The sequence below is a fragment of the Arachis ipaensis genome, chromosome B4 (assembly GCF_059453495.1).
Source record: "Arachis ipaensis isolate K30076 ecotype BB chromosome B4, ASM5945349v1, whole genome shotgun sequence".
In the NCBI taxonomy this organism is placed as follows: domain Eukaryota; kingdom Viridiplantae; phylum Streptophyta; class Magnoliopsida; order Fabales; family Fabaceae; genus Arachis; species Arachis ipaensis.
The window spans coordinates 136,670,481-136,697,604 of NC_142439.1; the positions used below are offsets into that span (position 1 = coordinate 136,670,481).

Here is a 27,124-nt window from a genome sequence, read left to right on the forward strand (position 1 = left end):
TTACCAAATTTTCAAAATTTATTTTAATTATTTCAAAATATTTTACTTTAATTTCGAAAATTCTTCCCCTCTTCTCACATCCTTCTATTTAAGGACTAACACTCCTCCACTATCAATAATTCGAACTCTATCCCTCTTGATAAGTTCGAATTCTTCTCTTTCTACCTCCTCCTTCTATTTTTCTTTTCCTCTGACACCTCAAGGAATCTCTATACTGTGACATAGAGGATTCCATACTTTCTTCTTCTCTCTTTCATATGAGCAGCAGTAAGGACAAAGACATTCTTGTTGAAGCTGATCCTAAACCTAAAAGGACCTTAAAGAGAAAGCTAAGAGAAGCTAAAGTACAACTCTCTCTAGAGGGCCTAACAGAGCTCTTCAAGGAGGAAGAAGCCATGGCAGCCGAAACCAACAATGCCAACAATGCAAGGAAGGTGCTTGGTGACTTTACTGCACCTACTCCCGACTTCTATGGGAGAAGCATCTCAATCCTTGCCATTGGAGCAAACAACTTTGAGCTTAAGCCTCAATTAGTTTCTCTAATGCAACAGAATTGCAAGTTTCATGGACTTCCATTGGAAGATCCTCATCAGTTCTTAGCTGAATTCTTGTAAATCTGTGACAATGTCAAGACCAATGGGGTTGATCCTGAGGTCTACAGACTTATGCTCTTCCCTTTTGCTATAAGAGACAGAGCTAGGACATGGTTGGACTCACAACCTAAAGAAAGCCTGAACTCTTGGGAAAAGCTAGTCAATGCCTTCTTGGCAAAGTTCTTTCCACCTCAAAAATTGAGCAAGCTTAGAGTGGAAGTCCAAATCTTCAGACAGAAGGAAGGAGAATCCCTCTATGAAGCTTGGGAAAGATACAAGTAATTGATCAGAAGGTGCCCTTCTGACATGCTTTCAGAATGGAGCATCATAGGTATATTCTATGATGGTCTGTCTTAACTATCCAAGATGTCATTGGACAGCTTTGCTGGAGGATCTCTTCATCTGAAGAAGACACCTGCAGAAGCTCAGGAACTCATTGAGATGGTTGCAAATAACCAATTCATGTACACTTCTGAAAGGAACCCTGTGAATAATGGGACAAATCAGAAGAAAGGAGTTCTTGAGATTGATACTCTAAATGCCATATTGGCTCAGAATAAAATATTGACTCAGCAAGTCAATATGATTTCTCAAAGCCTGTCTGGAATGCAAGCTGCACCAGGCAGTACTAAGGAAGCTTCCCCTGAAGAAGAAGTTTATGATCCTGAGAACCCTGCAATGGAAGAGGTGAATTACATGGGAGAATCCTATGGAAACACCTATAACCCTTCATGGAGAAATCATCCAAACCTCTCATGGAAGGATCAACAGAGACCTCAACAAGGTTTCAACAACAATGATGGTGGAAAAAACAGGTTTAGCAATAGCAAGCCTTTTCCATCATCTTCTCAGCAACAGACAGAGAAGTCTAAGCAGAGCCATTCTGACTTAGCAACTATAGTCTCTGATCTAATTAAAACCACTCAAAGTTTCAACACTGAAACAAGGTCCTCCATTAGAAATTTGGAGGCACAAGTGGGTCAGCTGAGTAAGAAAATTACTGAACTCCCTCCTAGCACTCTCCCAAGCAATACAGAAGAGAATCCAAAAAGAGAGTGCAAGGCCATAACCATATCTCACATGGCCGAACTTGAACCGGAGGAAGAGGCAGTGATTTCCACTGAGGAAGACCTCAATGGACGTCCACTGGCCTCCAAGGAGTTCCCTAATGAGGAACCATGGGAATCTGAGGCTCACACTGAAACCATAGAGATTCCATTGAATTTACTTTTACCATTCATGAGCTCTGATGAGTATTCTTCCTCTGAAGAGGATGAAGATGTTACTGAAGAGCAAGTTGCTAAGTATCTTGGAGCAATCATGAAGCTAAATGCCAAGTTATTTGGTAATGAGACTTGGGAGGAAGAACCCCGCTTGCTCATCAAAGAACTGGATGACTTGACTAGGCAGAGATTACCTCTGAAGAGACAAGATCCTAGAAAGTTCTCAATACCTTATACCATAGGCACCATGACCTTTGAGAAGGCTCTGTATGACCTAGGATCAAGCATAAACCTCATGCCTCTCTCTGTAAAGGAGAAGCTAGGGATCATTGAGGTACAAGCTGCAAGAATCTCACTGGAGATGGCAGACAATTCAAAGAAACAGGCTTATGGACTTGTAGAGGATGTCTTGGTAAAGGTTGGAGACCACTACATCCCTGCTGATTTCATAATCCTAGAGATTGGGAAGTGTGTGGATGAATCCATCATCCTTGGCAGACCCTTCCGAGCCACAGCAAAAGCTGTGATTGATGTTGACAGAGGAGAATTGATCATTCAAGTGAATGAAGACTCCCTTGTGTTTAAAGCTCAAGGATATCCCTTTGTAACCATGGAGAGGAAGCATGAAGAGCTTCTCTCAATACAGAGTCAAACAGAGCCCCCACAGTCAAACTCTAAGTTTGGTGTTGGGAGGCCACAACCAAACTTTAAGTTTGGTGTTGAACCCCCACATTCAAACTCTAAGTTTGGTGTTGGGAGGTTCCAACATTGCTCTGAACATCTGTGAGGCTCCATGAGAGCCCACTGTCAAGCTATTGACATTAAAGAAGCACTTGTTGGGAGGCAACCCAATCTTTAATTATCTATGTTAAATTTCTATTTTCTTTTGTTATTTTATGTTTTCTGTAGGTTGATGATCATGTGAAGTCACAAAAATAATTGAAAAAGCAAAAACAGAAGGAAAACAATGTTAAAAATAGAACACCCTGGAGGAGAAACTTACTGGCGTTTAAACGCCAGTAAAGGTAGCAGAATGGGCGTTAAACGCCCAATCTGGCACCATTTTGGGCGTTTAACGCCAGAAATGGGCACCAGACTGGCGTTTAACGCAGGAATGGGCAAAAAGCTAGCGTTAAATGCCAGAAATGGGCAGCAGCCTGGCGTTTAACGCCAGGATTGGCAGAAAGGGGCATTTTTACACGCCACTTGGTGCAGGGATGAGATATCCTTGACACCTTAGGATCTGTGGACCCCACAGGATCCCCACCTACCCCACCTCTCTCTCTTTCTTCTTCACCCATTCACCAATCACCTTAATACCTCTTCCCCAAAAACCCCTCACCTATCAAATCCCACCATTCTCTTCACCACTCACATCCATCCTTCATAAAACCCCACCTACCTCACCATTCAAATTCAAACCACTTTCCCTCCCAAACCCACCCATAATGGCCGAATCATACCCCCCCTCTCCACTCCTATATAAACTCATCTTCACTCCTTCATTTTCACCCAACCTAAACACTACCTATCCCCCTTGGCCGAAACACAAAGCCCCCTATATCTCCTCTATTTCTTCTTCTTCTACTCTCTTCTTTCTTCTTTTGCTCGAGGACGAGCAACCTTCTAAGTTTAGTGTGGTAAAAGCTAAAGCTTTTTGTTTTTCTATAACAATTTATGGCACCAAAGGCCGGAGAAACCTCTAGAAAGAGGAAAGGGAAGGCAAAAGCTTTCGCCTCCGAGTCATGGGAGATGGAGAGATTCCTCTCAAGGGTGCATCAAGACCACTTCTATGAAGTTGTGGCCAAGAAGAAGGTGACCCCCGAGGTCCCTTTTAAGCTCAAAAAGGGCGAATATCCGGAGATCCGACATGAGATCCGAAGAAGAGGTTGGAAAATTCTCACCAACCTCATTCAACAAGTCGGGATCTTAATGGTTCAAGAGTTCTATGCCAATGCATGAATCACCAAGAACCATGATCAAAGTGTGAACCCGGACCCTAAGAATTGGCTTACAATGGTCTGAGGAAAATACTTAGATTTCAGTCCGGAAAATGTAAGGTTGGCATTCAACTTGCCCATGATGCAAGGAGATGCACACCCCTACACTAGAAGGGTCAACTTTGATCAAAGGTTAGACTAAGTCCTCATGGACATCTGTGAAGAGGGCGCCCAATGGAAGAGAGATTCAAGAGGGAAGCCGGTTCAACTAAGAAGGCATGACCTCAAGCCCGTGGCTAGGGGATGGTTGGAGTTCATCCAACGCTCGATCATTCCCACTAGCAACCAGTCTGAAGTTACTATAGACCGAGCTATCATGATCCATAACATCATGATTGGAGAGGAAGTAGAAGTTCATGAGGTTAGATCACAAGAACTCTACAAGGTGGCAGACAAGTCCTCCACTTTGGCAAGGTTAGCCTTCCCTCATCTCATTTGTCACTTTTGCAATTCGGCTGGAATTGACATAGAGGAAGACATCCTCATTGATGAGGACAAGCCCATCACTAAGAAAAGGATAGAGCAAACAAGAGATCCCACTCATGGACAAGAGCATGAGGAAATTCCTCATCATGAAATCTCTGAGATGCCTCAAGGGATACATTTTCCTCCACAAAACTACTGGGAGCAAATCAACACCTCCCTAGGAGAATTAAGTTCCAATATGGGACAACTAAGGGTGGAGCACCAAGAGCATTCCATCCTCCTCCATGAAATTAGAGAAGACCAAAGAACCATGAGAGAGGAGCAACAAAGGCAAGGAAGAGACATTGAGGAGCTCAAGCACTCCATTAGATCTTCAAGAGGAAGAACAAGCCGCCATCACTAAGGTGGACCCGTTCTTTAATCTCCTTGTTCTTTATTTTCTGTTTTTCAAAAATAATGCTTTATGTTTATCTATGTTTGTGTCTTTATTACATGATCATTAGTGTCTTAGTGTCTATGCCTTGAAGCTATAAAAATGAATCCATCACCTTTCTTAAATGAAAAATGTTTTTAATTGAAGAAGGAAAAGAAGTGCATGAATTTCGAATTTTAAAGCAGTTTAATTATTTTGATGTGGTGGCAATACTTTTGTCTTTCTGAATGAATGCTTGAACAGTGCATATTTTTTAATTTGTTGATTCATGAATGTTAAAAATTGTTGGCTCTTGAAAGAATGATAGAAAAGGAGAAATGTTATTTGATAATCTGAAAAATCATAAAATTGATTCTTGAAGTAAGAAAAAGTAGTGAAAAGCTTGCAGAAAAAAAGATATATGCAAAAAAAAAAGAGAGAAAGAAAAAGAAAAAGCAAGCAGAAAAAGCCAATAGCCCTTTAAACCAAAAGGCAAGGGTAAAATAAAAAGGATCCAAGGCTTTGAGCATCAGTGGATAGGAGGTCCCACAGGAATAAAATCCTGGCCTAAGCGGCTAAACCAAGCTATCCCTAACCATGTGCTTGTGGCGTGAAGGTGTCAAGTGAAAACGTGAGACTGAGCGATTAAATTCGTGGTCCAAAGCAAAAAGAGTGTGCTTAAGAGCCCTGGACACCTCTCACTGGGGACTTTAGCAAAGCTGAGTCACAATCTGAAAAGGTTCACCCAGTCATGTGTCTGTGGCATTTATGTATCCGGTGGTAATACTGAAAAACAAAACGCTTAGGGTCACGGCCAAGACTCATAAAGTAGCTGTGTTCAAGAATCAACATACTTAAATAGGAGAATCAATAATACTATCTAGATTCTGAGTTCCTATAGATGCCAATCATTCTGAACTTCAAGGGATAAAGTGAGATGCCAAAACTGTTCAGAAGCAAAAAGCTAAAAGCCCCGCTCATCTAATTAATATTGATCTTCATAGATGTTTTTGGAATTCATTGTACATTCTATTCTTTTTTATGATATATGATTTTTAGTTGCTTGGGGACAAGCAACAATTTAAGTTTGGTGTTGTGATGAGCGGATAATTTATACGCTTTTTGGCATTGTTTCTAGTATGTTTTTAGTATGTTTTAGTTAGTTTTTATTATGTTTTTATTAGTTTTTATTTAAAAATTACATTTCTGGACTTTACTATGAGTTTGTGTGTTTTTTTGTGATTTCAGGTATTTTCTGGCTGAAATTGAGGGACCTGAGCAAAAATCTGATTCAGAGGCTGAAAAAGGACTGCAGATGCTGTTGGATTCTGACCTCCCTGCACTCTAAGTAGATTTTATGGAGCTACAGAAACCCAATTGGCGCGCTCTCAATTGCGTTGGAAATTAGACATCCTGGGCTTTCCAGCAATATATAATAGTCCATACTTTTCCCAAGATTTGATGGCCCAAACAGGCGTTCCAAGTTAGCTCAAGAATTCTGGCATTTAACGCCAGAACTGGCACAAAAGCTGGAGTTAAACGCCCAAACTGGCACAAAAGCTGGCGTTTAACTCCAAGAAAAGTCTCTACACATGGAAGCTTCAATGCTCAGCCCAAGCACACACCAAGTGGGCCTGGAAGAAGATTTCTGCATTAATTACTTATTTCTGTAAACCCTAGGCTACTAGTTCTCTATAAATAGGACCTTTTACTATTGTATTTTCATCTTGGCTCTTCGGATTCCCTCTTTGGGGCCGAAGCCAATGATCACCATTATCACTTTTGTATTTTCAACGGTGGAGTTTCTACACACCATAGATTAAGGTGTGGAGCTCTGCTGTTCTTCATGAATTAATACAAGTACTATTGTTTTTCTATTCAACTCAAGTCTATTTCTTCTCCAAGATATTCATTCGCACCCAAGAACATGATGAATGTGATGATTATGTGACACTCATCACCATTCTCACCTATGAACGCGTGACTGACAACCACTTCCGTTCTACATGCAAACAAGCTTGAATGTGTATCTCTTGGATTTCTAATCTAAGATTGGAACCCTCGTGGTATAGGCTAGAATTATTGGCGGCCATTCCTGAAATCCGGAACGTCTAAACCTTGACTGTGGTATTTTGAGTAGGATCTGGGAAGGGATGACTGTGACAAGCTTCAAACTCGCGATTGTTGGGCGTGTGACAGACGCAAAAGGATCAATAGATCCTATTCCAACATGATCGAAAACTGACAGATGATTAGCCGTGCGGTGACAGCGTGCGTAGAACATTTTCACTGAGAGGACGGGAAGTAGCCATTGACAACGGTGATGCCCAACATAAAGCTTGCCATGGAAAGGAGTATGAATGATTGGAAGAAGGCAATAGGAAAGCAGAGGTTCAGGAGAAACAAAGCATCTTCATACGCTTATCTGAAATTCCTACCAATGAATTACATAAGTATTTCTATCTCTATCTTTATTTTATGTTTTATTTATCTTTAATTATCAATCCTCCATAACCATTTGAATCCGCCTGACTGAGATTTACAAGATGACCATAGCTTGCTTCAAGCCGACAGTCTCCGTGGGATCGACCCTTACTCACTTAATGTTTATTACTCGGACGACTCAGTGCACTTGCTGGTTAGTTGTGCAGAATTGTGACAAATTGTGATTCACGTTTGAGAGCTCCAAGTCCTTTGGCGCCATTGTTGATGATCACAATTTCGTGCACCACCTTTCTTTGCTGCAAATCCGCCATCATCCGCCGTGCCACACCACGCCAAGTCGCCGCCAGAAACTATCACTGAAGTCCCTTTTTCCTTTGGTAAGCGTTATCGTCTCATAGAAACTCTTTTTCTCACAGCCCGAAATCCACGGCAGCCGCAATTATGGCAACTCTAATCACGGCACATAAGGATCGAAACTCAAACCTAAAGCATTAATGTTGCAAGGACTTAGAAACATATAATAGAGCAGCGACTGAGAGAATTCGGAATAGGAAACAGCTTACCGAACTTACGAATAGCCGAGAAAAATGAGCGGCGGTGACTCCGTTGGCAACACGGCAGCTCGATGTCGCGTGCATGACTACTAAACTCAGCATGCGAGAACCACATCTCGGCCCTATGTTACCATCATCACAGTTACTATAACAGGCTATGACGGAAAACTGATTTCAAAGGTTTCAGAGACGATAACGCTTACCAAAGGAAAAAGGGACTTCATTGACAGTTTCTAGTGGCGACTTGGCGTGGTGCGGCGTGGTGGATGATGGCGGATTTACAGCGGTGAAAGGCAGTGGAGGCACAGTTGCGCGAACAGAACCCCCTCCGTCAATCTCTCTCTCTCTCCTCGAGCTTCTCTCTCTTCGAATCTTGCCGGCGGCAGCCACGGGAGCTCGGCGACGGCAGCAACACATGGCGGCGTAGTTTCACGCAGCAGGTCGCGCTCCTCCTCGCGGCACCGGCCCGCGTCCTCCTCCCTCAGCGTCGCACGGGCTTTCTCTCCTCTGAGCTCCTTTCTTCGCGACGGCGATGGCGGCAACAGCACATGTTTCTCGCGCGCGATAGTTCGTCGACAGCTCCACGAGACGGCAGCGACACGGTTGGGCAGCGGCAGTGGCGCATTCTCCTTCCCTCTCTTCCCATTCAGCTCTCTCTCGGGTCTTACTCTCTCTTCCCCTCTTCCCCGATCAGTCCCCCCTCTCTCTCTTCCTTTTATTTTCTTCTTTTTTTTTATTTCTTTCCTTTCTTTTTGTCTGAAGCTGGTAAAGGTTAGGTTAAATGTTTTGGGGAAAAGGTTATGGTAAATGTTTTGGGGAAAGGCTGTTGTGCTGAGAGAAGAGTGAGGGTGGGTTAGGGTAGTAAATTAGGGTTTGTGTATAAAATTGAGGGTTTTTGGGTTTAATTTAGATTTGGTTAATTTTAATCAAATTAGGGTATAAAGTGTTAATTTGAAATATAATTTAATCTTGAAAATTATTTTAAAATATATCATTTGTTGTATTTAAAATACTAATTAGTTTGAAATCAAATTCTTTAATTGAATTTATAAGATAATAAGATTAATTTTCTTTATTCCTAAAACTTGAAGTATTAAATCATAGAAATATCAATTATTTGAATTAAATCACATAAAAATTCTTGTCATTCCATAACTACTAATTTTGTAATTTAAATATAGAAAATAATTCAATAATTATAAAATTAGGTAAAATTCTAATTAATTATCAAAATCTGATATAATTAGCTTTAATAAAAATAATTTCTGAAAATAAAATTTCTCATGAATAAATAAATTAAAATTAACTCATAATAAGATTTATTTGAAAATATTGGGTCTTACATCCTACCCACCTTATAAAAATTTTCGTCCTAGAAAATTGATACAAAATGAAAGAGACTTCATATCACTTTATTTTCAATCACATTTAAAGAAAAACAAAAGATTGCAGCATATATACATACAGTTTCATATACCAAGATTTTTATATGGCATGAGGATATAAGGATATAAGTGTGATGCGAAACAAAAGCTACAAAACAAGCTTGGTGCAAAAGATCACAAAGCAGACTGGTATTGAAACAACGTGGCTAACGTTCTCAACACTGATCTCACACCAACCTCAGGGATTCAACTTCCTAAACTTCAACATGATGTAACTTCACTATTCCCAACTACACTTTATCAAACAGATCCCTCGGGAGTTCTCCACCTTATCTATCACTCCGCAAACTCGCTACCAATCACAAATCCAACATTGACAAAACCTTTTTTGCGTAAAACACAACTCCATAACATCTTTTAGCATCGCACACTTACAAGCTTCATCTTCCACATTCACTAACCGTGCTCTAAGATTTAACATATTACTTGCCGTATCTAAGATCGCAGGTGGCATTAAAACAAATCTCGAATTTTCTCAGAAGGACAAAAGATTTTTTTTTGAAGGAAATGACAAGCGAAAAAGACAGTAATCATAAAAATTTGAAAGAATTAATGAAATTACAGGTAAACATGGATGCACAAGCAATGAGGAGTGTTGGAAAGGAGTCCATTGGTAACTACAAGGATAACTCTTGAATCAGAAAAATTTCAATAGGATCAATAAGGAGAAAAATAGCGTATTAGTTTGAAACAAGTTCAAACTAAGTAAAAAAAATATGAGATCTACAGAAGAAGAATATCCAAAACCAAAGATAAAGCTTATAGAACTCAATAGTATGGTTTAAAAATACTTTCGAATACATTGTTCGTAAAGAATGGAAAACTTAAGGGAAAATCATTTCATGTTCTGTAAGAGAAAATGAGTAACATACATCCTTCAAAAGATTAATAAGAGTGTAAATATGGCATTATTTCAATATAAATTCAAGTGGAAATAGATTACACAATTTGTAAATGGAAAGATTAATTTGGCTAAGAGCAAAATTGTATTTTCTTTTCTTTTTCAAGCATGCATAAAAACTGCGATCTTGTTGGAAAGGAACTTGAGATAAAGTTTTGCTCATAAAAGAAAAGAGGTTACATTACAGTCGAACAAGTTTAAATCATATACAAAAAATTTTAGAGTATAAGGTAAAGAAGTGTAGGCTGAATTGAAAGCGATTTTATTAAAATTTCAATCGATGGTTATATCGCATCAAAACAAGTTCAAATCACATCAAAGAGAGGCACTGCTCAAGTAAAGGAATGCAAAGTCAAGGACAACTTTGCATAATAATAAACCAAAACTTGTTTAAAAAGGTTTAAAACAAAACTCCAATAATATACTTGAAATCACATCCTTATAAGGATGTTCAATAATATTAAGATGCGCTAAGAAGGAAACCAACTCATTTCAAGAAAGAAACTTAAATTTAAGGATTTCAATTAGGATTCATAAAGCATGTCACTCATAGAAATGAAAAGCTTAAGAAGGAACTTAACAACTAAAAAAGTTGATTCAAAACTTAAATTTCTTCAAAAGAATTCAAAACCTTTTCAAAAATGGATCAAAACAAAATTCTAAAAGTATACTTGGAGTAACCGCCTCGCAAGAATCATTTAAGAAGATTACGATGCGCTTGAAAAGAAATCAGTCCATGGAAGAAAGGATCTTTAAATCAAGGGAATTCAAACAAGAACTCACTAGGCATGGATTATTAAACGAGTTTTCAATTGGTCCAAAGGAATATAAAATGCGCCAGGAAGACAACTCAATCAATAGAAAATTCTCAAGAAAGAACCTTTGACTAAAGAAGACAAATAAAAAGACAAATGGTGCTTTAGATGGAAATGAATTCAAGTTGACTCGGATGAGTATGAGATTCACAAGAAATGGAAAACTAAGACTACTGGTGACGTTCAAAAACAAAAAGTAAAAGAGTAATTAAAAATAGAATCAAATATGACATCCACAGAAATGAAAGGCTTAAGAAAGAAATTGGTCCATTCATAAGAATAAAGACATGAGTCCAACATTTTTTTGTAAGAACAACAATTGCATAAATAATGTGGTATGCTAAACCAAATTCGAATTAAAAATAAATTAGGTGAAGCTTACCAAACAAAAACCAACTGGAAAGAGACAAAAACCTTTCTTTGAAGAATATCTAAATATATAATCAAATAAAGATATTTGTAAAAACTGTAATAAAATTGTTAGAAAATCAAGTTGTATTTAAAGTGAATATATTTCCATAAATCAGTGAGAGAACAAGCGAGGTATTGGAAATAATTAGTTTTAAATTGTATAAGGAACTTTCAAAGTTTATATAAAGAAGTGCATATTAAATCAAAAGCGATTTTGTTAATATTTGAAGAATGGCTGTAATTATCGTCAAATAAGAGGAAAACTAAATCACAATTTATTTACAAAGAACTCGGAATAAGAACTTAAAAAGGTATACTTTGTCAAAACAGGTTCAAATGTATATTGTAACACCCTACCATACAGAGTCTTATGCTTAAGTCATAATTTCGAGATGGCAAGGTATTACGACCTCTAGAATTAAAATTTAGTACATATACTAGTGTGAATAAGGATTATAACTAGGAGCCTTTGTGGAAAAAGGGGTAAACAAAAATTGCAACACGAAAGCACAACACTCCAATCGATAACGTAACGAGAAAAGGATAAGTTAACATGAGATTGTATATATACAAAGGAGCGTCAAAAATAGGAATATCAAGACTCAAAATCCGGTTGCGAAGATAACCGGTCCGAGCATAGCAATATATACATATAATAAAATAAGGAAACCCCAAAGGAAACCCAAAGGGACATAAAAACAGAGAACCTATTCTCCAAAATCTCCTATAAGATGAGTCATCACAGTTTGTATTATGTAATGGAGATAAAAGTATCTAAGCAAAACATATAAACTAAAACAGAGTCCCGAGAACAAAGGATCTTCGCTAATCCAGAAGTCTCCAGCATGCCTCAACGAGAAACCTCACGTCCTGCATCTGAAAACCACAAAATCCGCATGGCTGAGAACCAGAGGTCCCCAACATGGTAACAGCTTCCACATATATAATACATAATAATAGAGGAAAGCCGAAGGCAATCCTAGAACTTCCTCCAGATAATATCAAATCTTATAAACAAGCTAAACCGTAAGTGGCAACTGACTAAAGATCCTTCAGTCTAACTAATACTTCCCTTTCCAATTTCTTCAGACCTACCAACCACCAGTAGGAGTATAATGTAGCAAACACAGCTAAATCAAACAAGAGATATACAAATAGGAACAGATAAGGCATTTAGACAATTAGCAAGTAATATGCAGTCAAATAGGCAAGCTCAAACAATTCATATAGTATGCATATGATGAATGCCTGTCCCTAGTAGCTGATGATATCACCTGTTGGTTATAGAGCCAACCCAACAAGTCCTGGTAGCTAACCATTGGACTGTCCCTCTGTCGTGTCTCCCCAACTCGAGTTATACTCAACAAATCGTGATCATAATCATGATCCATATCCATCACCCTCGCTGGTGAATATTTATTGGGGTGAGCTCATCCGGGGCTTTCACAGTGCCCGGCCACCCTGACAACATAGAGTCAAAAGAGCTTCGAGTCTCAACTTGGAGCACGTGGTGGCTAGCCACTGCTTCCTCCCAGAAAAACCCTCATCTCCGATAGTGGAAGTGCAAACATTCACAATTCATTCAACAGCATATATGCATTTATACTTAGCCATAATCATGGCTCCGTCGTAACACGGCAATAATCCAGCCATCCGACTCACGGTTAAATCCATAACCAGCCAATTCATTAACAATTACGGCCCTTCGGCCTATGGCATAACAAGCACTTCCACCGCCATCCTCCGCATCTCACATAATCATCTTTGATCCTCATTGATCATTCATTTTTCCCTTGATTCACTCGCAGGTTACCATATTCAATAGCTCCTTATCTCATTGCTAGGCATATCATAATGATTTAAGACATAAGTGGTGAGATCGGAGGCTTAGAAGTATGAAATTTGGCCTTTAAAACTCAAAAATCAACTTTGGGATGAAAACAGGGCCACGCGTACGCGCACTCCATGCGCACGCGTGGATGGCCACAAAACTCATCGACGCGCAAGCGTCATACGCGCAGACGCGCGGATTGAAAAATAGCCAAACGACGCGTAAGCGTCAGCCACGCGTACGCGTGGGTGCTCTTGCGCCCCAGGCACAAAACTGGCACAACTCTGGCACAACTCTCGGGAAAATAGCTGGGCATTTGGTGCAGTGCATCGACGCGTCCGCGCACGCATGGATGGTGCTTTCTTGAAGAACGGCGCGTACGCGCCAAGTGCGCCTACGCGCGGAGGGTCATTCTGCTAAAAATTTTCTAAGTTAAAAGCTGCAGAATTCACAGATTCAACCCCCAATCTTCCGACGGACATAACTTTCTCATTTTAAAATCAACCAAAATATGCCAATTTCAACCCTTTTTGAAATCAATCAAAATTTACCAAAATCAACATCAAGCCATCCTCAACTCACACATTGACACTTTACCAAAATTCCCAAAATTACCATCCAACCATTTTAACACTTCTCAATCAATGGCTAAAGGACAAACACAATATCATGTCATACATCCTTCCTCATCCCAATTTCCAATAATACCATTTCCAATCAACCATCATTATACATAATCATCATCATACTCACCATCAACATGGTACTACCCACCAATTCAACCTCAATCATTCATCAAGCATTTATCACAACATGCATTTCTCATATATCACACAATCAAGGCATCAATATTCATAATCACATATATGATCACATCATATATCTCAACCATTCAACAACATCATCAATTCAATGCCTATCTTAGGGCCTCTAGCCTAAGTATTTCCTACCACATTACATATTAGATACGAGAAACCGAGACCATACCTTAGCCGATTTCCCAAGCTCAACCGGAGCACTTCCAAACCACTTGTCCACAAGTCCTCTAGGTCTCAACACCTCCAAGAACAGATTTTTACCACCAAAAATCCTTTTTCAAGCTTTCCAAGGTCTCAATCAAGCCCCAATACTCACATATACACAACCTAAGCCACAATCATCATACCCATACACAACATCTCAATACCCAAACATCATAGAACAACAAATTACACTAGGGTTGAGAATCTTACCACACCTAAGGTCCAAGGAGACAAGATTAACCTTCTCCTTCAAGAGAGTTGGGTCCTAAAACATCAAAGAGCCCAAAATCTCAATATTTTTGCTCATGAAATTCGAAATCAAGGCTGGAAATTCGAAGAGCAAAATGTGGTTTACCTCAAGATTGATTGTATGGGTTTCGTAGAGCTCTCCGCGATGAATGCGTGGCCACAAACGGTGCGGCGATCGGAGCTCTAGATCAAAAGTTATGGTGGTTTGAAGATCAAGTGAGAGATAGAAGTTTGAGTGTTCTTCCCCTCCCTTACTCCATTTCAGCGTGTGTGTGTAACAAATGAGGAGAGAGAGTGCTGAAAACTAGGGTTTTGGCTTAGTTTAGTTGGGCCAAGGGCCCACTTTGGGTCTGGTTGGCCCGGTTTGGCCCATTCGGTCCAATCTTGGTCCGATTTCTATAAAATTGGTACTGAAATTCTCGTCTCAATCTCCTCTATCATCTTTAGCCATAAAAATCACTTTTTGGATTTCTAGAATAAATTCTCATTTATGGGTTAATTAGCCGTTAATTAACCGGGTTTTACATTCTACCCACCTAATTGGGAATTTTGCCCACAAAATTCAAATTCAATTACCTGAGAATAAGTGCGGATAATCCGTTCGCATCTCCGACTCAAGTTCCCAAGTGTGTTCCTCAACACCGCCTTAACTCCAAGCCACTTTGACTAATGAAACCTCTTTTCCACGCAACCGTTTGATACTAGTATCATCAATTCTGACTAGAGCCACTGGAAGCGTCAGATCTTCCCTTAACTGAACCGATTCAGGTTCTAACACATGGCTAGCATCAGGAGTGTACTTCCGAAGCTGCAACACGTGAAACACGTCGTGCAGGTTTGAAAGATGAGGTGGTAGAGCCATCCGATATGCCACTGGTCCAACCCTTTCCAGGATCTGAAATGGACCGATGTACCGATGATTCAACTTCTTTGCTTTAATCGCACTACCTACTCCTGTGGTTGGAGTAACCTTAAGGAAAACATGATCTCGTTCCTCAAATTCCAAGGGCTTTCGCCTCTGATCGGTGTAACTCTTATGGCGACTCTGCGCCGTAAGAATCCTATCTCGGATTTTCTTGACTTGTTCAGTGGTCTCAGCTATCATCTCCGGCCCCAACAAGCCTTTCTCTCCAGCTTCATACCAACATAGCGGAGATTGACATTTTCTCCCATACAAAGCCTCATACGGAGCCATTCCGATACTCGCATGGTAACTATTATTGTATGCAAACTCCACTAACGGCATATATCGATCCCAACTCACCGGCTGGTCCAAAACACAAGCTCTCAACATATCCTCTAGTGTTTGGATCGTCCTCTCGGATTGACCATCTGTTTGAGGATGGTAAGCTGTACTCAAGCTTAATCGGGTTCCAAAAGCTTTCTGAAATGCACCCCAAAATCTTGAAGTGAAACGAAGATCTCTATCAGAGATTATAGTAGCAGGTAGACCATGGAGTCTCACAATCTCCTTTATGTATAACCGTGCTAGATCCTCAAGGGTGTAAGTCATCTGAATGGGAAAAAAGTGAGCTGACTTCGTCAGCCGGTCCACAATCACCCAGATAACATCAAAACCAGTCCTAGTCCTTGGCAATCCCGACACAAAGTCCATTGCAATACTTTCCCACTTCCATTGCGGAACCTCTAAAGGTTGCAACATCCCGGAAGGTCGTTGATGTTCAATCTTTACCTTTTGATAAGTTAAGCACTTTGAAACATATTCCGCCACATCATTCTTCATACCTGGCCACCAAAACATCGCCTTTAAATCATGGTACATCTTAGTACTTCCCGGGTGAATGGAGAATCCGCTTTTGTGTGCCTCCTTTAAGATATCTTGCCTCAAAGTGCCAACATCCGGCACAATGATCCTACCCTTGAATCTCCATAACCCATCTTTTTCTTCCGACACTCTCCAATGTTTTCCTTGCTCGATAGTCGGTAACACCTTCCATAACGCTTCCTCATTTTCATGAGCCTTTAGGAGTTCGGACTTAAAGTCACTTGAGATTTCTAATCGGCTCAAACACAAAGTTCCAGATACTTCTCGAGCACCAATTTTCAGACTCTCGAATCCCTTGAGCAACTTCTCCTCTTGAAGCATCATCCAAGCCACATATAATGACTTCCGACTTAACGCATCCGCCACTACATTCGCCTTTCCTGGATGGTAATTCAACTCAAAGTCGTAGTCCTTCAATAATTCCATCCACCTTCTCTGCCTCATATTAAGCTCTTTCTGATCAAAGAGATATTTAAAGCTCTTGTGATTGGAGAAGACTTGGAACTTAACCCCATAGAGGTAATGCCTCCACACCTTCAAGGCAAACACAACCGCATCGAGTTCCAAATCGTGCGTAGGGTAACTAACTTCATGAGGTCTCAACTGGCGTGAGGCATATGCCACCACATTATGATGCTGCATCAGCACGCACCCTAGACCCTTTAGTGAGGCATCACAGTACACCTCAAACGGTTCGTTCGGCTTGGGTAACACCAACACAGGTGCAGTGGTCAACTTTTTCTTCAATGCCTGAAAGCTCTCCTAGCACTCAGGAGTCCAAACAAACAGAGTGTCTTTGCGGGTTAACTTTGTCAACGGCAAGGCTAATTGTGAAAAACCTTTGATGAACCTTCGGTAATAGCCAGCTAAACCCAGAAAACTCCTTATCTCGGTTACTGTGGTTGGTTGCCTCCAATCTATCACAGCTTCCACCTTAGTTGGATCTACGGCTATTCCCTTCTTACTCACCACGTGACCCAAAAACTTCACCTCACTCTTCCAGAACTCACACTTAGACAGTTTCGCATAGAGTTTCTTCTCCTTTAAAATCTGCAACACGGTCCGCAAGTGTTCCGCATGCTCCTCTTCAGTCTTGGAGTAAATCAGTATGTTGTCAATAAAGACAACAACGAATTTATCTAGAAACGGACGGAACACTCTATTCATGTAATCCATAAACACTGCAGGAGCGTTCGTCAACCCAAAAGACATTACAGTGTACTCGTAATGACCATAACGAGTCCTGAAAGCGGTCTTAGGGATATCCTCACCCCTCACCCTTATCTGGTGATAACCGGATCGCAAATCGATCTTAGAGAAAACCCCATCTCCTTGTAACTGATCCATGAGATCATCAATTCTCGGCAATGGGTACTTATTCTTTATGGTGACCTTGTTCAGCTGCCTGTAATCCACACAGAGCCGCATACTTCCATCTTTTTTCTTTACCAGTAACACTGGAGCACCCCACAGGGAAACACTTGGTCGGATAAAGTTCTTACCCAACAATTCCTCTAACTGAGACTTTAGCTCGGCCATCTCTAATGGTGACATTCTATAAGGAGCACTTGAGATTGGTCCCGCCCCAGGCACCAATTCAATAGCAAACTCGACCTCTCGGTTAGGTGGAAATTCCTCAATATCATCGGGAAACACTTTCTGAAACTCACACACTACCGGAATCTGATCCATCCTTTGATCATCACCCGAAACACCCGCGGTTAACAACAGGATACCCTGACATTCGATTCCAGAACAGTTCACCATCATCGAATTCAAGTAATAATTATTCACCACGACCGGCCCTTCTGTATCTTCCGGCATAAAGTACACCGACTTTGTAGAACAATCAAGCAGGACATGGTTCTCAGATAACCAGTCCAATCCCAAGATAAGATCAAGACCGATCATCGGTAAGCAGATTAAATTATGGATAAAATCACACTGCTGGAACCTAAACGAAACTTTCGGGCATCCTAGTCTAGTCACCATGGCTTCATGGGTAGCATTATATACTTTTAGGTCATAACCTAAGGTTACGATCTTCAATCCTAACTCATGGGCTTTCTCAAATGCAATGAATGAATGCGATGCTCCCGAATCAAATAAAGCATTTAAAGTTTGACCAGCCATTTCACAGTTACCTCGAATGAGTGTCTCGGATCCCTCTGCACCCATAGCTGAGGTGGTGAACACCCGACCAGTCTGTTGTGCTTTCCCAGCACCTTGTTTTTTCTTCTCCGGACAGTTTGGGGCCTTATGTCCTACCTTACCATAGTAATAGCACAAGCCCCACCCGGCCTTGCACGGGGCTCCTGGATGGTGACTTCCACACCTAGCACAAGCTTGCTCATTCTGTGGCTGCTTCCCAAACCTTTTCCCTCGGGAGTTGTTGTTGTTGGGCCTCCTAAAAGAACCTCCCCGCTTGAAAAGAGGACCTCTAGGTGCAAAGCTCTTCCCTCGGTTCTGTGGGAATGATCCCTTGTGACTCCCTCTCTCAGCAGCTGCCTTCTTCACACACTCTTCAGCAACCCTACACTTGTTCACCAACACAGCAAAAGTTCTGATCTCTATTGGTCCCTGAGCTCTATTTCTGTCGTTGCCATGGTTATTCATCTGTTGCCCAAAAGCTTCAGCAGTGGATTGCATAGCAGCAGCCATGTTCTCCAACGCAGTCATAAAGTTTACCGGGTCAGTAGGGTTAATCTCTGGTGCACGAAAATTCGTATGACCTCTCCCCCGGCCTCTACCGTGTCCACGAGGTGCCATCTGGTTCCTATACACACCAAACAATCGATATTAAGTTGATCAGTCTCAATATCGGGAGTCTAGTGCTTCAAATTCCCAGATGCATGCTCATGAACGTTTATGCCAATTATATCAAGCAGATATACTAATAGCACATAACACACATACAGAGAATGCACAGAAGCATAGTCAGTCCGTCCCTCAGGCTCTACAGGAACGAACTGCTCTGATACCATAATGTAATACCCTACCATACAGAGTCTTATGCTTAAGTCATAATTTCGAGATGACAAGGTATTACGACCTCTAGAATTAAAATTTAGTACATATACTAGTGTGAATAAGGATTATAACTAGGAGCCTTTGTGGAAAAAGGGGTAAACAAAAATTGCAACACGAAAGCGCAACACTCCGATCGATAACGTAACGAGCAAAGGATAAGTTAACGTGAGATTGTATATATACAAAGGAGCGTCAAAAACAGGAATATCAAGACTCAAAATCCAGTTGCGAAGATAACCGGTCCGAGCATTGCAATATATACATATAATAAAATAAGGAAACCCCAAAGGAAACCCAAAGGGACATAAAAACAAAGAACCTATTCTCCAAAATCTCCTATAAGAGGAGTCATCACAGTTTGTATCATGTAATGGAGATAAAAGTATCTAAGCAAAACATATAAACCAAAACAGAGTCCCGAGAACAAAGGATCTTCGCTAATCCAGAAGTCTCCAGCATGCCTCAGCGAGAAACCTCACGTCCTGCATCTGAAAACCACAAAATCCGCATGGGTGAGAACCAGAGGTCCTCAGCATGGTAACAGCTTCCACATATATAATACATAATAATAGACGAAAGCCGAAGGCAATCCTAGAACTTCCTCCAAATAATATCAAATCTTATAAACAAGCTAAACCGTAAGTGGCAACTGACTAAAGATCCTTCAGTCTAACAAATACTTCCCTTTTCAATTTCTTCAGACCTCCCAACCACCAGCAGGAGTATAATGTAGCAAACAAAGCTAAATCAAACAAGAGATAGACAAATAGGAATAGATAAGGCATTTAGACAATTAGCAAGTAATATGCAGTCAAATAGGTAAGCTCAAACAATTCATATAGTATGCATATGATGAATGCCTGTCCCTAGTGGCTGATGATATCATCTGTCGGTTATAGAGCCAACCCGACAAGTCCTGGTAGCTAACCATTGGACTGTCCCTCTGTCGTGTCTCCCCAACTCGAGTTATACTCAACAAATCGTGATCATAATCATGATCCATATCCATCACCCTCGCTGGTGAATATTTTTGGGGGTGAGCTCATCCGGGGCTTTCATAGTGCCCGGCCACCCTGACGACATAGGTTCAAAAGAGCTTCGAGTCTCAACCTGGAGCACGTGGTGGCTAGCCACTGCTTCCTCCCAGGAAAACCCTCATCTCTGATAGTGGAAGTGCAAACATTCACAATTCATTTAACAGCATATATGCATTTATACTTAGCCATAATCATGGCTCCGTCGTAACACGGCAATGATCCAGCCATCCGGCTCACGGTTAAATCCATAACCAGCCAATTCATTAACAATTACGGCCCTTCGGCCCATGGCATAACAAGCACTTCCACCGCCATCCTCCGCATCTCACATAATCATCTTTGATCCTCATTGATCATTCATTTTTCCCTTGCTTCACTCGCAAGTTACCATATTCACTAGCTCCTTCTCTCATTGCTAGGCATATCATAATGATTTAAGACATAAGTGGTGAGATCGGAGGCTTAGAAGTATGAAATTTGGCCTTTAAAAGTCAGAAATCAACTTTGGGGTGAAAACAGGGCCACGCGTACGCGCACTCCACGCGCACGCGTGGATGGCCACAAAACTCATCGACGCGCAAGCATCATATGCGCGGACCTGCGGATTAAAAAATAGCCAAACGACGTGCAAGCGTCAGCCACGCGTACGTGTGGGTGCACTTGCGCCCCAGGCACAAAACTGGCACAATTCTGGCACAACTCTCAGAAAAATAGCTGGGCATTTGGTGCAGTGCATCGACGCGCCCGCGCACACCACGCGCACGCGTGGATGGTGCTTTCTTGAAGAACGGCGCGTACGCGCCAAGTGCGCCTACGCGCGGAGGGTCATTCTGCTAAAAATTTTCTAAGTTAAAAGCTGCAGAATTCACAGATTCAACCCCCAACCTTCCGACGGACATAACTTTCTCATTTTAAATCGTTCTCCGCCCGTTCTTCCAACGGCATGGACATCCCGGATCCAATTTCATATCTAAACAAATTTGGTACAAAATGGGGATCCGTAGTCCAAGTTATGTCCCGTCAAAATATGCCCAAAAACCATGTTTTCATAGTGTCATTTTCAAAACAAGCCATTTTCAACTATTTTCAAAATCAACCAAAATATGCCAATTTCAACCCTTTTTGAAATCAATCAAAATTTACCAAAATCAACATCAAGCCATCCTCAACTCACACATGGACACTTTACCAAAATTCCCAAAATCACCATCCAACCATTTTAACACTTCTCAATCAATGGCTAAAGGACAAACACAATATCATGTCATACATCCTTCCTCATCCCAATTTCCAATAATACCATTTCCAATCAACCATCATTATACATAATCATCATCATACTCACCATCAACATGGTACCACCCACCAATTCAACCTCAATCATTCATCATGCATTTATCACAACATGCATTTCTCATATATCACACAATCAAGGCATCAATATTCATAATCACATATATGATCACATCATATATCTCAACCATTCAACAACATCATCAATTCAATGCCTATCTTAGGGCCTCTAGCCTAAGTATTTCCTACCACATTACATATTAGATACGAGAAACCGAGACCATACCTTAGCCGATTTCCCAAGCTCAACCGGAGCACTTCCAAACCACTTGTCCACAAGTCCTCTAGGTCTCAACACCTCTAAGAACAGATTTTTACCACCAAAAATCCCTTTTCAAGCTTTCCAAGGTCTCAATCAAGCCCCAATATTCACATATACACAACCTAAGCCACAATCATCATACCCATACACAACATCTCAATACCCAAACATCATAGAACAACAAATTACACTAGGGTTGAGAATCTTACCACACCCAAGGTTCAAGGAGACAAGATTAACCTTCTCCTTCAAGAGAGTTGGGTCCTATAACATCAAAGAGTCCAAAATCTCAACATTTTGCTCATGAAACTCGAAATCAAGGCTGGAAATTCGAAGAGCAAAACGTGGCTTATCTCAAGATTGATTGTATAGGTTTTGTAGAGCTCTCCGCGATGAACACGTTGCCGTAAACGGTGCAGCGATCGGAGCTCTAGATCAAAAGTTATGGTAGTTTGAAGATCAAGTGAGAGATAGAAGTTTGAGAGAGTGTTCTTACCCTCCCTTACTCCATTTCAGCGTGTGTGTGTAACAAATGAGGAGAGAGAGTGATGAAAACTAGGGTTTTGGCTTAGTTTAGTTGGGCCAAGGGCCCACTTTGGGTTTGGTTGGCCCGGTTTGGCCCGTTCGGTCCAATCTTGGTCTGATTTCTATAAAATTGGTACTGAAATTCTCGTCTCAATCTCCTCTATCATCTTTAGCCATAAAAATCACTTTTTGGATTTCTAGAATAAATTCTCATTTATGGGTTAATTAGCCGTTAATTAACCGGGTTTTACATTCTACCCACCTAATTGGGAATTTTGCCCACAAAATTCAAATTCAATTACCTGAGAATAAGTGCGGATAATCCGTTCGCATCTCCGACTCAAGTTCCCAAGTGTGTTTCTCAACACCGCCTTAACTCCAAGCCACTTTGACTAATGAAACCTCTTTTCTACGCAACCGTTTGATACTAGTATCATCAATTCTGACTGGAGCCACTGGAAGCGTCAAATCTTCCCTTAACTGAACCGATTCAGGTTCTAACACATGGCTAGCATCAGGAGTGTACTTCCGAAGCTGCGACACGTGAAACACGTCGTGCAGGTTCGAAAGATGAGGTGGTAGAGCCATCCGATATGCCACTGGTCTAACCCTTTCCAGGATCTGAAATGGACCGATGTACCGATGATTCAACTTCTTTGCTTTAATCGCCCTACCTACTCCCGTGGTTGGAGTAACCGTAAGGAAAACATGATCTCGTTCCTCAAATTCCAAGGGCTTTCACCTCTGATCGGTGTAACTCTTCTGGCGACTCTGCGCTGTAAGCATCCTATCTCGAATTTTCTTGACTTGTTCAGTGGTCTCAGCTATCATCTCCGGCCCCAACAAGCCTTTCTCTCCAGCTTCATACCAACATAGCGGAGATTGACATTTTCTCCCATACAAAGCCTCATACGGAGCCATTCTGATACTCGCATGGTAACTATTATTGTATGCAAACTCCACTAACGGCATATATCGATCCCAACTCGCTGGCTGGTCCAGAACACAAGCTCTCAATATATCCTCTAGTGTTTGGATCGTCCTCTCGGATTGACCATCTGTTTGAGGATGGTAAGCTGTACTCAAGCTTAATCGGGATCCAAAAGCTTTCTGAAATGCACCCCAGAACCTTGAAGTGAAACGAGGATCTCTATTAGAGATTATAGTAGCAGGTACACCATGGAGCCTCACAATCTCCTTTATGTATAACCGTGCTAGATCCTCAAGGGTGTAAGTCATCCGAATGGGCAAAAAGTGAGCTGACTTCGTCAGCCGGTCCACAATCACCCAGATAACATCAAAACTAGTCCTAGTCCTTGGCAATCCCGACACAAAGTCCATTGCAATACTTTCCCACTTCCATTGCGGAACCTCTAAAGGTTGCAACATCCCGGAAGGTCTTTGATGTTCAATCTTTACCTTTTGACAAGTTAAGCACTTTGAAACATATTCCGCCACATCATTCTTCATACCTGGCCACCAAAACATCGCCTTTAAATCATGGTACATCTTAGTACTTCCCGGGTGAATGGAGAATCCGCTTTTGTGTGCCTCCTTTAAGATATCTTGCCTCAAAGTGCCAACATCCGGCACAATGATCCTACCCTTGAATCTCCATAACCCATCTTTTTCTTCCGACACTCTCCACTGTTTTCCTTGCTCGATAGCCGGTAACACCTTCCATAACGCTTCCTCATTTTCATGAGCCTTTAGGAGTTCGGACTTAAAGTCACATGAGATTTCTAATCGGCTCAAACACAAAGTTCCAGATACTTCTCGAGCACCAATTTTCAGACTCTCGAATCCCTTGAGCAACTTCTCCTCTTGAAGCATCATCCAAGCCGCATATAACGACTTCCAACTTAACGCATCCGCCACTACATTCGCCTTTCCCAGATGGTAATTCAACTCAAAGTCGTAGTCCTTCAATAATTCCATCCACCTTCTCTGCCTCATATTAAGCTCTTTCTGATCAAAGAGATATTTCAAGTTCTTGTGATCGGAGAAGACTTGGAACTTAACCCCATAGAGGTAATGCCTCAACACCTTCAAGGCAAACACAACCGCAGCGAGTTCTAAATCGTGCGTAGGGTAACTAACTTCATGAGGTCTCAACTGGCGTGAGGCATATGCCACCACATTATGATGCTGCATCAGCACGCACCCTAGACCCTTTAGTGAGGCATCACAGTACACCTCAAACGGTTCGTTCGGCTCAGGTAACACCAACACAGGTGCAGTGGTCAACTTTTTCTTCAATGCCTGAAAGCTCTCCTAGCACTCAAGAGTCCAAACAAACGGAGTGTCTTTGCAGGTTAACTTTGTCAACGGCAAGGCTAATTGTGAAAAACCTTTGATGAACCTTCGGAAATAGCCAGCTAAACCCAGAAAACTCCTTATCATGGTTACTGTGGTTGGTTGCCTCCAATCCATCACAGCTTCCACCTTAGTTGGATCTACGGCTATTCCCTTCTTACTCACCACGTGACCCAAAAACTTTACCTCACTCTTCCAGAACTCACACTTAGACAGTTTCGCATAGAGTTTCTTCTCCTTTAAAATCTGCAACACGGTCCGCAAGTGTTCCGCATGCTCCTCTTCAGTCTTGGAGTAAATCAGTATGTCGTCAATGAAGACAACAACGAATTTATCCAGAAACGGACGGAACACTCTATTCATGTAATCCATAAACACTGCAGGAGCGTTCGTCAACCCAAAAGACATTACAGTGTACTCGTAATGACCATAACGAGTCCTGAAAGCGGTCTTAGGGATATCCTCACCCCTCACCCTTATCTGGTGATAACCGGATCGCAAATCGATCTTGGAGAAAACCCCAGCTCCTTGTAACTAATCCCTGAGATCATCAATTCTCGTCATTGGGTACTTATTCTTTATGGTGACCTTGTTCAGCTGCCTGTAATCCACACAGAGCCACATACTTCCATCTTTCTTCTTTACCAGAAACACTGGAGCACCCCACGGGGAAACACTTGGTCAGATAAAGTTTTTACCCAACAATTCCTCTAACTGAGACTTTAGCTCGGCCATCTCTAACGGTGACATTCTATAAGGAGCACTTGAGATTGGTCCCGCCCCAGGCACCAATTCAATAGCAAACTCGACCTCTCGGTTAGGTGAAAATTCCTCAATATCATCGGGAAACTTCCGGAAACTCACACACTACCGGAATCTGATCCATCCTTTGATCATCACCCGAAACACCCGCGAGTAACAACAGGATACCCTGACATTCGATTCCAGAACAGTTCACCATCATCGAATTCAAGTAATAATTATTCACCACGACCAGCCCTTCTGTATCTTCCGGCATAAAGTACACCGACTTTGTAGAACAATCAAGCAGGACATGGTTCTCAGATAACCAGTCCAATCCCAAGATAAGATCAAGACCGATCATCGGTAAGCAGATTAAATTATGGACAAAATCACGCTGCTGGAACCTAAACGAAACTTTCGGGCATCCTAGTCTAGTCACCATGGCTTCATGGGTAGCATTATACACTTTTAGGTCATAACCTAAGGTTACAATCTTCAATCCTAACTCATGGGCTTTCTCAAATGCAATGAATGAATGCGATGCTCCCGAATCAAATAAAGCATTTAAAGTTTGACCAACCATTTCACAGTTACCTCGAATGAGTGTCTCGGATCCCTCTGTACCCATAGCTGAGGTGGTGAACACCCGACCAGTCTGTTGTGCTTTCCCAGCACCTTGTTTTTTCTTCTCCAGACAGTTTGGGACCTTATGTCCTACCTTACCATAGTAATAGCACAAGCCCTACCCGGCCTTGCACGGGGCTCCCGGATGGTGACTTCCACACCTAGCACAAGCTTGCTCATTCTGTGGCTGCTTCCCAAACCTTTTTCCTCGGGAGTTGTTGTTGTTGGGCCTCCTAAAAGAACCTCCCCGCTTGAAAAGAGGACCTCTAGGTGCAAAGCTCTTCCCTCGGTTCTGTGGGAATGATCCCTTGTGACTCCCTCTCTCAGCAGCTGCCTTCTTCACACACTCTTCAGCAACCCTACACTTCTTCACCAACACAGCGAAAGTTCTGATCTCTATTGGTCCCTGAGCTCTATTTCCGTCGTTGCCATGGTTATTCATCTGTTGCCCAAAAGCTTCAGCAGTGGCTTGCATAGCAGCAGCCATGTTCTCCAACGCAGTCATAAAGTTTACCGGGTCAGTAGGGTTAATCTCTGGTGCACGAGCATTCGTATGACCTCTCCCACGGCCTCTACTGCATCCACGAGGCGCCATCTGGTTCCTATACACACCAAACAATCGATATTAAGTTGATCAGTCTCAATATCGGGAGTCTAGTACTTCAAATTCCCAGATGCATGCTCATGAACGTTTATGCCAATTATATCAAGCAGATATACTAATAGCACATAACACACATACAGAGAATGCACAGAAGCATAGTCAGTCCGTCCCTCAGGCTCTACAAGAACGAACTGCTCTGATATCATAATGTAACACCCTACCATACAGAGTCTTATGCTTAAGTCATAATTTCGAGATGGCAAGGTATTACGACCTCTAGAATTAAAATTTAGTACATATACTAGTGTGAATAAGGATTATAACTAGGAGCCTTTGTGGAAAAAGGGGTAAACAAAAATTGCAACACGAAAGCGCAACACTCCGATCGATAACATAACGAGCAAAGGATAAGTTAACGTGAGATTGTATATATACAAAGGAGCGTCAAAAACAGGAATATCAAGACTCAAAATCCGGTTGCGAAGATAACCGGTCTGAGCATAGCAATATATACAT

At 41.5% G+C, this 27,124-nt stretch overlaps 1 protein-coding gene, 1 non-coding gene and 1 pseudogene across 2 annotated transcripts in view; all 3 read right to left on the reverse strand.

The window, feature by feature from the left end:
* LOC148569377 (uncharacterized) overlaps positions 1–18,882 on the reverse strand; it is a 46,755-nt gene extending 27,873 nt beyond the window's left edge. The window contains exon 1 of the mRNA XM_088485015.1: positions 18,258–18,882. Within this exon, the coding sequence (XP_088341141.1) occupies positions 18,258–18,882 (625 nt within the window). The remainder of the gene's footprint in view (positions 1–18,257) is intronic.
* On the reverse strand, positions 798–905 carry LOC148569378 (small nucleolar RNA R71). Its single transcript, XR_015881911.1, has one exon. It is a non-coding gene; the product is annotated as a small nucleolar RNA R71 (small nucleolar RNA).
* Positions 18,883–19,796: 914 nt separating the features above from the next.
* Positions 19,797–26,599, reverse strand: LOC148569379 (uncharacterized; annotated as a pseudogene).
* Between the last annotated feature and the right edge of the window lie 525 nt (positions 26,600–27,124).